This window comes from Caenorhabditis remanei, chromosome II, assembly GCF_010183535.1.
Source record: "Caenorhabditis remanei strain PX506 chromosome II, whole genome shotgun sequence".
NCBI lineage: Eukaryota > Metazoa > Nematoda > Chromadorea > Rhabditida > Rhabditidae > Caenorhabditis > Caenorhabditis remanei.
The window spans coordinates 616,560-628,990 of record NC_071329.1 but is presented as its reverse complement, the minus strand read 5'-3'; the positions used below and the strand labels follow the sequence as shown (position 1 = coordinate 628,990).

Genomic DNA, 12,431 nt, shown 5'->3' with positions numbered 1-12,431 from the left:
TTAGGTCCCGCCCTCTTGTGCCCTACGGTCGGTAGACCAGTCTTCAGTCATTCTCCCCTTATTTCGGCCTACAAAAAAGTTCTTCTCACTGTTTTTTCTATTGCGTATATTTTTCTGCAACATGTTATATCATTTCCGTTTAATTCGAGTATTTATTTCAGCACCGCTTCCCAAGCACATCGGCAGATGAAAAACTTCAATGAGACTGATCGATCAATGTCCCGACGAGGAGAAGCAAAGTGAGAATCGAAAATCCGTAAGTGCCCTATTAGGACATTTTTTATGTTCTTGACTCCCCCCACCATTTTTATCTGTGTCGGTTCCCTCACATTATCTTCCTGGCTCAGTCGTCCACTTTTTCTCCGTAATGGATGGTGACTCATCTAGTTTCTTTTTTATTGACCACCTTTGAGATATCCCCATAGCCATGATTTGTGTCATACTTATATTCCCTATTTGCTCACTAAGTTAACAAATTAGTGTTTTCTTTTTCAGTGCTAAAGCGAAGCGAGAGGGAATCAACCGTCGCGAAGAACGAGGAATGGTCGAGCAACGAGTGACAAGAGGACAATGGATCGAGGAGAATCAGTTAACGATCGTATGGAGAGACGTAAGTTATAAGCCCTAGAATATAGATATTTTATTGTTCTTCACTTCTCCCACCATTCTTATCTACGGGGAATTTACCATGGCTGAAGGCTGAATGCTTGCCAAAGACTGTTTACCTTTAGGATTGATTTTCAAAAAATTAGGTTGTTAAGGACGTTCAGTCAAGATAGGTTAGAGTTGGATCACTATAAATTAGTAGTTGTTGACTTTGTATTAGTGATCGGTGAATCATCAAGTAGCGTTGGCTCGCCAATACTCAATTTGGTTCACTCGAAAACGATACATTTTTAGAGTTGGGTTACTATAAGTAGTAGTTGTTGGCTTTGTGTCGTTATCGGAGAATCATTGAGAAGCGTTGGCTACGCGTTCTTCGAAGCGCGCCAATATTCAATTTGGTTCTTCCGAAAACGATACATTTTTAGAGTTGGGTTACTATAAGTAGTTGTTGACTGTCTGTCGGTTTCGGAGAATCATTGAGAAGCGTTGGCTACGCGTTCTTCGAAGCGCGCCAATATTCAATTTGGTTCTTCCGAAAACGATACATTTTTAGAGTTGGATCACTATAAATTAGTAGTTGTTGACTTTGTATTAGTGATCGGTGAATCATCAAGTAGCGTTGGCTCGCCAATACTCAATTTGGTTCACTCGAAAACGATACATTTTTAGAGTTGGGTCACTTTAAATTAGTAGTTGTTGGCTTTGTGTCGTTATCGGAGAATCATTGAGAAGCGTTGGCTACGCGTTCTTCGAAGCGCGCCAATATTCAATTTGGTTCTTCCGAAAACGATACATTTTTAGAGTTGGATCACTATAAATTAGTAGTTGTTGACTTTGTATTAGTGATCGGTGAATCATCAAGAAGCGTTGGCTCGCCAATACTCAATTTGGTTCACTCGAAAACGATACATTTTTAGAGTTGGGCTACTATAAGTAGTAGTTGTTGGCTTTGTGTCGTTATCGGAGAATCATTGAGAAGCGTTGGCTACGCGTTCTTCGAAGCGCGCCAATATTCAATTTGGTTCTTCCGAAAACGATACATTTTTAGAGTTGGATCACTATAAATTAGTAGTTGTTGACTTTGTATTAGTGATCGGTGAATCATCAAGTAGCGTTGGCTCGCCAATACTCAATTTGGTTCACTCGAAAACGATACATTTTTAGAGTTGGGCTACTATAAGTAGTAGTTGTTGGCTTTGTGTCGTTATCGGAGAATCATTGAGAAGCGTTGGCTACGCGTTCTTCGAAGCGCGCCAATATTCAATTTGGTTCTTCCGAAAACGATACATTTTTAGAGTTGGATCACTATAAATTAGTAGTTGTTGACTTTGTATTAGTGATCGGTGAATCATCAAGTAGCGTTGGCTCGCCAATACTCAATTTGGTTCACTCGAAAACGATACATTTTTAGAGTTGGGTCACTATAAGTAGTTGTTGACTGTCTGTCGGTTTCGGAGAATCATTGAGAAGCGTTGGCTACGCGTTCTTCGAAGCGCGCCAATATTCAATTTGGTTCTTCCGAAAACGATACATTTTTAGAGTTGGATCACTATAAATTAGTAGTTGTTGACTTTGTATTAGTGATCGGTGAATCATCAAGTAGCGTTGGCTCGCCAATACTCAATTTGGTTCACTCGAAAACGATACATTTCTAGAGTTGGGTTACTATAAGTAGTAGTTGTTGACTGTCTGTCGGTTTCGGAGAATCATTGAGAAGCGTTGGCTACGCGTTCTTCGAAGCGCGCCAATATTCAATTTGGTTCTTCCGAAAACGATACATTTTTAGAGTTGGATCACTATAAATTAGTAGTTGTTGACTTTGTATTAGTGATCGGTGAATCATCAAGTAGCGTTGGCTCGCCAATACTCAATTTGGTTCACTCGAAAACGATACATTTCTAGAGTTGGGTCACTATAAGTAGTTGTTGACTGTCTGTCGGTTTCGGAGAATCATTGAGAAGCGTTGGCTACGCGTTCTTCGAAGCGCGCCAATATTCAATTTGGTTCTTCCGAAAACGATACATTTTTAGAGTTGGATCACTATAAATTAGTAGTTGTTGACTTTGTATTAGTGATCGGTGAATCATCAAGTAGCGTTGGCTCGCCAATACTCAATTTGGTTCACTCGAAAACGATACATTTCTAGAGTTGGGTCACTATAAGTAGTTGTTGACTGTCTGTCGGTTTCGGAGAATCATTGAGAAGCGTTGGCTACGCGTTCTTCGAAGCGCGCCAATATTCAATTTGGTTCTTCCGAAAACGATACATTTTTAGAGTTGGATCACTATAAATTAGTAGTTGTTGACTTTGTATTAGTGATCGGTGAATCATCAAGTAGCGTTGGCTCGCCAATACTCAATTTGGTTCACTCGAAAACGATACATTTTTAGAGTTGGGCTACTATAAGTAGTAGTTGTTGGCTTTGTGTCGTTATCGGAGAATCATTGAGAAGCGTTGGCTACGCGTTCTTCGAAGCGCGCCAATATTCAATTTGGTTCTTCCGAAAACGATACATTTTTAGAGTTGGATCACTATAAATTAGTAGTTGTTGACTTTGTATTAGTGATCGGTGAATCATCAAGTAGCGTTGGCTCGCCAATACTCAATTTGGTTCACTCGAAAACGATACATTTCTAGAGTTGGGTTACTATAAGTAGTAGTTGTTGGCTTTGTGTCGTTATCGGAGAATCATTGAGAAGCGTTGGCTACGCGTTCTTCGAAGCGCGCCAATATTCAATTTGGTTCTTCCGAAAACGATACATTTTTAGAGTTGGGTTACTATAAGTAGTTGTTGACTTTGTATTAGTGATCGGTGAATCATCAAGTAGCGTTGGCTCGCCAATACTCAATTTGGTTCACTCGAAAACGATACATTTTTAGAGTTGGGTTACTATAAGTAGTAGTTGTTGGCTTTGTGTCGTTATCGGAGAATCATTGAGAAGCGTTGGCTACGCGTTCTTCGAAGCGCGCCAATATTCAATTTGGTTCTTCCGAAAACGATACATTTTTAGAGTTGGGTTACTATAAGTAGTTGTTGACTGTCTGTCGGTTTCGGAGAATCATTGAGAAGCGTTGGCTACGCGTTCTTCGAAGCGCGCCAATATTCAATTTGGTTCTTCCGAAAACGATACATTTTTAGAGTTGGGTTACTATAAGTAGTTGTTGACTGTCTGTCGGTTTCGGAGAATCATTGAGAAGCGTTGGCTACGCGTTCTTCGAAGCGCGCCAATATTCAATTTGGTTCTTCCGAAAACGATACATTTTTAGAGTTGGATCACTATAAATTAGTAGTTGTTGACTTTGTATTAGTGATCGGTGAATCATCAAGTAGCGTTGGCTCGCCAATACTCAATTTGGTTCACTCGAAAACGATACATTTTTAGAGTTGGGTTACTATAAGTAGTAGTTGTTGGCTTTGTGTCGTTATCGGAGAATCATTGAGAAGCGTTGGCTACGCGTTCTTCGAAGCGCGCCAATATTCAATTTGGTTCTTCCGAAAACGATACATTTTTAGAGTTGGATCACTATAAATTAGTAGTTGTTGACTTTGTATTAGTGATCGGTGAATCATCAAGTAGCGTTGGCTCGCCAATACTCAATTTGGTTCACTCGAAAACGATACATTTTTAGAGTTGGGTTACTATAAGTAGTAGTTGTTGACTGTCTGTCGGTTTCGGAGAATCATTGAGAAGCGTTGGCTACGCGTTCTTCGAAGCGCGCCAATATTCAATTTGGTTCTTCCGAAAACGATACATTTTTAGAGTTGTGTCACTATAAATTAGTAGTTGTTGACTTTGTATTAGTGATCGGTGAACCATCAAGTAGCGTTGGCTCGCCAATACTCAATTTGGTTCACTCGAAAACGATACATTTTTAGAGTTGGGTTACTATAAGTAGTAGTTGACTGTCTGTCGGTTTCGGAGAATCATTGAGAAGCGTTGGCTGCGCGTTCTTCGAAGCACGCCAATATTTAATTTGGTTCTTCCGAAAACGATACACTTTTAGAGTCGGGTCACAATAAGTAGTAGTTTTGGGCTTTGTGTCGTTATCGGAGAATCATCGAGAAGCGTTGGCTACGCGTTCTTCGAAGCGCGCCAATATTCAATTTGGTTCTACCGGAAGCGATACACTTTTAGAGTTGGGTTACTATAGGTAAGTAGGTGTGACTTTGTCATATCGCGATGATTATCTTTATACGGTGATACTGACTCGATTTCTTTGAAGTTGGTACGTGATCCGAAATACACAAATTATGAGCGATAGACACGGAAAACAATTTGAAGCATCTTATTGCGGTTCTCCGCCGATTTTGTTGCCTGGATTTTCCGTGTTGATTGGAGTGTCGTATGAAAAAATCTTCTAATTTTGAGAAAAATTCAGTGAAAACTCGAGATTCTTTCGTATAACCTAATTCTTCAGAAAAGAAGCGAATAAACATTGCGCGTCGAATCGGGTGTCTGGTACGTGACTTTCTGTACTTTTCAAACTACCGTAGTAAATTCAAACTTTTTTCGAAAATCTCGCTATATCATTCAATTCTGAGGGTGAGTACTGAAATCGTACGGGCTCCACTAGACATTGGCGGCAAATTCAAAATTTTAATGTTTTTCATTTTGACCTTGAGCATTGCGTTTTGATTTATGTCAGTTTTCCCGCATTTTCGATAAGTTTTTCGACCGTCGCTAATCTTTTCGAGAATAATTCTATTAAAAAAATGAATGCAATTTTTAAATAATAAATTTCGTTTGAATTTCGCGCTAACATTTTTGCTGATTTCAGCGTAGCACACGCTAGTATTGAGTTCTTAAAAGTAGGTCTTGTGTGTCGGTCTAAATTCATAGTTGAATCAATGGACAGGGTTGGCTGGGGTCCATTTGGGCTTGCCAGCTCTTAAACTGGTTCCCTTACTCTTCATGTTTAGTATTGAATGTAATTTCTCCCTTAAATCGTCCCATTTCAGTGCAAAATTGAGTGGTTTTTGAGGTGTTCCCTTAGAATGACCATAAATCTCTGGGGAGTACCCGTACAAAGAAATGACCAAAACAAAAATGAAGATCTACGTTTGATATGTATAGTCCTCACAAAATTTTCTTTGTGACTCAATCACGAATACCGAAACATCCTCTCAAAGCTGGTCATTTTGCACTGAAAACAGCTGGAATTGATAAACTTTCGGCAGGCACTGTATCTGCATGTTGTAACAAACAAGATTTCAATTTTTCTAAGCCGATTTTTTCTCTTTCCCAAACAGTCATTTTGATGTAAGTTTAGAATCACCTTTCGCCTTGTTAATAGATTGTTCTAGAACCCAAAACATCGTAGATCACAGTTTTCAATTCAAACTGGCATTACTTTAGAATAAGACATTGTATATAAAATACATTCAAACATTTTACATTGATTATTCATACTCGTAGAATAAGTTTTAACTGTACAACACTCAAAAATGTGACAATTTTCACTTCCACGCCGCACTCAATTGATTAAAATAAATCTCTGATTCCTTCGCCGCCTCGTTTTCTATCGTATCCGACACTTTTATATTCTTCCTGCTTCGAATTTTTTGGATGCGCTGGAGAATCGGGGTGGTCTTGAAAAATTTGTCACGCCAGGTAGGTACCGAGTACATTCCGACAGGAACGATGAATAGGGGGTTCCTGGAAGCAATTGATAGTTTTTAAACTAGTGGTCAGCTGATTATGCTCTATATTTTTGTAGATTTAGAGTTTGAGTGATTCTGGATTGATTTTGACGGTATTTGGCTGGAAAAACGCGTAACAGGCGAGCCAGACTCAACATTTTCGGTTAAAAATTGCATTCCAGAACGATTTCTCCGGTAAAAACTATTTTCTTAAAAGTCTCTATAGCCTCTGTTATCGAGATATCCGTCTTCAAGGCAAAGTGCCTAGACCAAGAGATTCAGAGAACCTAGAGTGTCTGACTTCTCTGCGTCTACTCACTCTCCTTACTACCAAAAACTCACAAATTAAACGCCGCCTCTGCCAAAGTCACAATAGTCGATATATACTCATCCGCCCAATGCATAGCCGTCGCTATCAACAAAGCCATCCCACACAGAATCGCAAACGCCGCAAACAACACAACTTTCTTCGCCAATTCCAGAGATCTCGCATTTTCCTTTGCCTGAAATCTAATCGCCAACGAGTAGTAATTTTGTTGTTTGTCGTGATCGTCTAGTCGCTTTTGGATTCCAATATTGATATGGAGAATGATGAAGTAGATCTGAAATAAGATTGATTAGATATACCTTTTCAAACTAGAAACCATGCTACCCACCAAAACTGCTCCGATTATAAAAATGCCAGAAATAGCGACACCTGTTGTGAAATTCAGAATCTCGCACGTTGCTAGACAGGATAATGAGAATGTGGTCAAGTGGGTCAGGAGTAATAGGGTTATGCAGATATACGCCCGCGGCTTTTTCTCGTAGTCTCTGCAAAAGGTATTGTGAAGTTGGTAAACGTGAAAAATGTCAAGTTTTTCCTTTATTGTGATTGTGTTAGTAGCTTCTTGCCCTTCATCTCAAATGAAATAATAAAAATTACAAAAAAGTAAGAGTTATTAATAATCACAAAGCTGAAGCCTTACTAAATGCATAACTGAACTTTTTACATGTTTTCAAACTGTGATGTCTTATTAGGTAAGGTCACCGAGTTATGGGACGTGACCTATGCCATTGGAAAGCTCAGAAAATGATGATTCCAAATATATGTTCAGTATTTGTCATCGAGATCTGATATTTGAGAAAACCAAAGTCAAAGTTTGAGCCACTCACAAGTCATTACCGTACCGACCACAATTTAGATCACGTTTTCCTGTCAGCGTGATTTTAATATTTCAATTATATAGGGGTCATCCCATGACTCCACGGTCACTAGGGGACTTTTCCTAGTTAGAACTATCATAATATTGCAACCGTAGCTGGATCTCTGTTTTGCAAGCGTCGATTGCAAAAATTTGAAAAATGGTAGAATTACCGTGATAAACATTTTAGTGCTATTACCTGTTCACAAAAAAGGGTTGGCTCTATTCCAGTTTAGATGTCCTTTAAAAACTCAAACGTCCCTTAAAACACTTAAACGTCCCTTAAAACACTTAGACGTCCCGTGAAACACTTAAACGTCCTTTCAAACTCTAATTTTTTTTAAACGTTCTTTCAAAAGTTTAGACGTCCCAAAAAACGTTTAAACGTCCCATAAAACGTTTAAACGTCCCATAAAATGTTTAGACGTCCCTTGAAATCCCAAAATATAGTTCTGAGATTTAAACGTCCCAAAAAACATTTTGACGTCCCAAGAAACATTTAAACGTCCCCAAAAATATTTAGACGTCCCTTGAACACTTTCAGTGGCTTTTAGTGTTGAAGGGACGTTTAAATGTTTTTTGGGACGTCAAATTATTTGAAACCAAATTTTCAGACTTCAAGGGACGTCTCAATATTTAATGGGACGTCTGAACATTTTTTGGGACATCTAAATGTTTTTTGGGACGTTTAAACATATTTGAACATATTTGGGATCCGAAAGGACGTTTAAATGTTTCAAAGGACGTCTAAGTGTTTTAAGAGACGTCTGAGTGTTTTATGGGACGTCTAAGTGTTTTTTGAGACGTTCAAGTTTTCAAAGGACATCTAAACTGGAATAGAGCCAAAGGGTTTTAAATGCGCATCAAATTTGTTCTAATGGTCTCGATGCGGAAAACATGATTTGCTGTTCTTTTTTAACCTGCAAAGCTCAAAAGTCCTGTATTTGATATTTTTCAAGTACGAGACCGTTCCGCGAAATTCCCAATAAATTAGATGCGCTTTTAACACGCACCGGCACGAGTTTGTGAACCGGAAATAGTTAGTGTTATAAAAAATAACCAATTTTTGGTTTTTCAACGTTTTCAGGATCTAACTGCAAAAAACAAGTTTTCGATTTGAATTCAGTGAGTTTTTAGCTTTCAGATAATTCAAAAACTCACTTTATAAAAAAGGTGGCACATGCCCGTTCACATGTTAGTATAAACACACTAAATGTCAGTGTAAATGCATAATGTAGAAATAGAACCCCACTTATAAAGAGTGGTGTCAAATCAGCGGTCTTCTCGGCTTGCGGCATTTCTTTGGGATCGTTGGAGATCCAGAATTGGAACATTTTGGCTGGAAACACAGATTTATGTTAACAATCAAAATTAAAATCAAAAACTTACGATTCCCTATTGTAATAAAACCCAACTGATATGGGAACAAAATAATTTTTGCCACAACGATTTCAAACCACTGTCCCAAAATAACTATTATAATGGTGCTCATGTTGGTGTGGAATACACGAATTGACTTCACTATTATACAAACTTGAATAGTTAGAAGACAGCAGAGAAGTGTTAGCATTATATGGATAACTATGAATAATAGAGCAAAGTAATCCGAGTAATAGGAAGAGTTGATTGTGAAGATGGGGAAGAAGTATTTGGAGGTGTTTCCGACGAATATGTTCATAACATTAGTGGATGGGTTCTGAAAATTTGGGATTTCGAACATATGTATAGAAGAAAAGAACAAAAAATGCAGAGAGTACATATAGCTAATGTAACACAATTATGGGTGCACAAAGTACATGTTCTAGAAATTAGTAATGCAGAGATCAAACGGGAAAAACAAGATTTCAATAAGTATGAGGATTGATACAAAAGTTTTCAGAAAAGTTATGTACTGCCATTTGTGACAATCGTCCAGAGTTTGTCACGTCGAGTTTGGGGAAAATGAAGACATAAAGTTTGAGAACCCGGTCAATTACACTGGGTTTTGAAAAAAAAGATTACTGTGAATAGCTTAGTGACAAGCGAGTTTCATATGGATTGGGACAAAGGTTTTCATAAAAGTTATGAACTGTCAATACCTCAAGAAGTTTGTGACAACCGTCCGCTCCAAATTCAAAAAAATAGGAACATTAATCTATGACTAACTCTGACAGGCCTTTACGAATTCACAATCGAAAGTCAAGACATGATTCTGTCTCCAGAAAATAGTTAAGGTAAAGAATTTTGGTAAAAATAAATACAAATCACGTCACTGAGAAAAATAAACCTGAAAAAGTGAAATTCAGGTTTGATCCATGAGATGTTAGCCTTGGACGTTTTTACACAATAAAACATACAAATTATGTGGTTTTCAAGGAAACATAGTGTTTGAAGTGGACAGTAACTAATCATAATTACTGTTGCTTTTTTACTAGGGAAGATTATGGAATCAGTTTGGAGTTATGGGACGTCACCTATATCTTTGGAAAGCTGAGAAAACGCTATTCTGAATAAATATTATAATTTTGTACTTTTCCAAACTTTGACCTTGTTTTTCTTGGATACCAAGCCTCGAGCGCAAAAAGTGAATATATATTTGGAATCAGCGTTTTCTTAGCTTTCCAATGATATAGGCCACGTCCCATAACTCCAAACTGGCTCCATGACCTTTGTTAGTTAAAAAAAATTGGTTACTGTTTGCAGACTGCTAAAATTTCAAATTTACTACATGAATTCATTCCAAATACATAATCGTACATAAGAAGATCAAAAGTATCAAATATCTTGCTTTCAAAATCAGACAGATAACTCATCCTTGGTGAAACTTAGCATAAAAAATCAACTGACTGGTTTTTTAACATTCAAAAAACCAGTAGAGAAATGTTCAATGAGCAAAGTCCTGTTCCCTCGTAACTTGTGAAGAATAATAAATGAACGACCGAATTGTTGACTTTGAATTTTGAATTGTGTTAATTTCACCTGCTCTACTATTTCTGCTAAATTTGGTGTTACGTTGTATTAGTGAAGTTACTAGGCTTCTGGAAAACTGAGCTGGGCTGAGCTTTTAGAAAACTAAATATCTGGAATTCTCAAAAGTTTTACCACTATTTACATAAGATTGTTGACAGCAAGCAGCCTTAGAGCAAAGAACATGCAGTCTTTATAATAAAAGGGTGTGTAGGTTGAAATGAAGTAGCATTTATCTGTTAAACACAATTTATTATCTTAAACTTACAAAATGAAAGTCAGAAGGAAACTTTACGAAAGATTTCCTTCAAAATCATATGACTTTTTGATGGATTGATTTGAATGGGGACGTAGGTAATTGTGTTAGCCCCCCTCTCCCTAAAATTCAAATCTAGTTTATTTATGTTTTTATTTTGGAGAGAAGGAGAGTGTAGGTAAAAGTAGTATTGGAAAAAACGCGTCATGGAAGAGGAAAAGATCAAGAGAAATGGAATTGATATTTTTGAACTCGGAGTGGCAATGCGGAAGTGGTTTTACTAGTTAAGGTAATTGAGACCAAAATAGACATACATAGTTTAATTATATAAGTAAGTGGGTGGTAGTGAATAAAGCTTTGGTTTCCTGGTTATAAAGTAGTGGAGTCTGGGGAATTTTGGGTCAGTGCATATAAGTTAATTTTTCTAACTTTAAAAGTTCGTCAGACCGTCAAGAAATTGTTACAAACCGTAAAAACTGTATTATAATGGCATGCCGTTTTTCAAATGCCTTCCAGAGAAGTTTTGGTGGTTTTTGAGACTCTTTTGTTTGCTATTGTGAATGCTACGCTGAATTCAATCAGAACCACGGACATGTCCAGGAGAATACTAGTGGTGAAATTTAAGCATGTGGAAGGTGCCGTTATAATACAGGTGCCGTTAAAATACAGTTTTTATGCTAACTTAGTGTTTTGAATAAATTTAATCATTGCTAAGTTCCACTATCTAGCAATAAGATCTCATGAAGCTTATCATAACTGAAATAACGGCAAAAAATCCAAAATTGTAAAAACTCTCTGACAGACTAATCACAGAAATTGAAATTTTCAAATAATCTGAAAAAATAGCTCTCTGAAACCTCAAAGATTAATTATTCTATGTTTAGACTACGTAATAGCCTAGAGTGACCACCATCAACATAAACATATGTTCCTGGACCTCAATGACCAGTTTAACAAGATTTCATTAAGAAGAATTGGTTTGATTTGTGAACTTCTAAGTTTTCTTACTATTAGCAAACTTTGATCCTAGTGGTGGGAAAAAGAAGAGAACAGGTGTTCTTATTGAATTGGGGGATCAGGTGAATTTATTGGTAATCTGATAAGCGGCAAACTACAGTTTCTGAAAAAGAAGAGGTAAAGGGGCTGAAACATCATAGCCAGCCATGCATAATGATGGGGCAGACAACCAAAGCCTAGGAAACCAAAGAATTTGTCAGACGAGGATGTTATTTTGTGAAAAGAAAGCATAATAACATGGGAATTACCCTGTCATTTGGATAGGGGAAGTTTGGCATTTTTTCGGGTTGACTAGACTTGAGTTTTGATTTTGAGTTTGAAGATTTGACAGAGATCAGTTGGGAAACTTTCGATGAAATAAATAAATTAAGAAACGGATATCTTTTACAAGGGAACAAGGGGTCGCAAATTTAGAATTGTTCCAAATTGCTATCGGGCATTAAGGATAGCTTCATTAAACAGATCCCAAGCTGCTGAGAAAAATCGTCTCAAAGTTTCACCCCTGTGGTTAAGCCCTGTAAAACCCTGAGAATGGCTTCCAAAACCCTCGAAGACAGTTTTTCTCAGCGGCACGTGACGAGCACAAAACAAAAAATTTGGAATCTTCCTAATCAGGTTGTCCTTAATACCTGGTAGCAGTTTGGAACGATTCTAAACTTGCGACCTCCTGAGGTTTTCTTGTTAGTCTTGAGGATGGCATAGCTGTTTCGAATTACAATAACTTGGAAGTCTGAAGCCTCGATAAAAAAAAGTAGCTAACAAGGTAAAGGTTTGCAGAAAA

At 37.6% G+C, this 12,431-nt stretch overlaps 1 protein-coding gene across 1 annotated transcript; it reads right to left on the bottom strand.

Moving 5' to 3' along the window:
• Positions 1 to 6,064: 6,064 nt before the first annotated feature.
• GCK72_003734 (uncharacterized protein) lies at positions 6,065 to 9,109 on the bottom strand (the record flags this gene model as incomplete). Its single annotated transcript, XM_053724215.1, has 5 exons — positions 6,065 to 6,263; positions 6,590 to 6,849; positions 6,904 to 6,974; positions 8,684 to 8,770; positions 8,821 to 9,109. The coding sequence occupies 5 exons, from the start codon at positions 9,107 to 9,109 to the stop codon at positions 6,065 to 6,067; spliced, it is 906 nt and encodes a 301-aa protein (XP_053588409.1).
• Between the last annotated feature and the right edge of the window lie 3,322 nt (positions 9,110 to 12,431).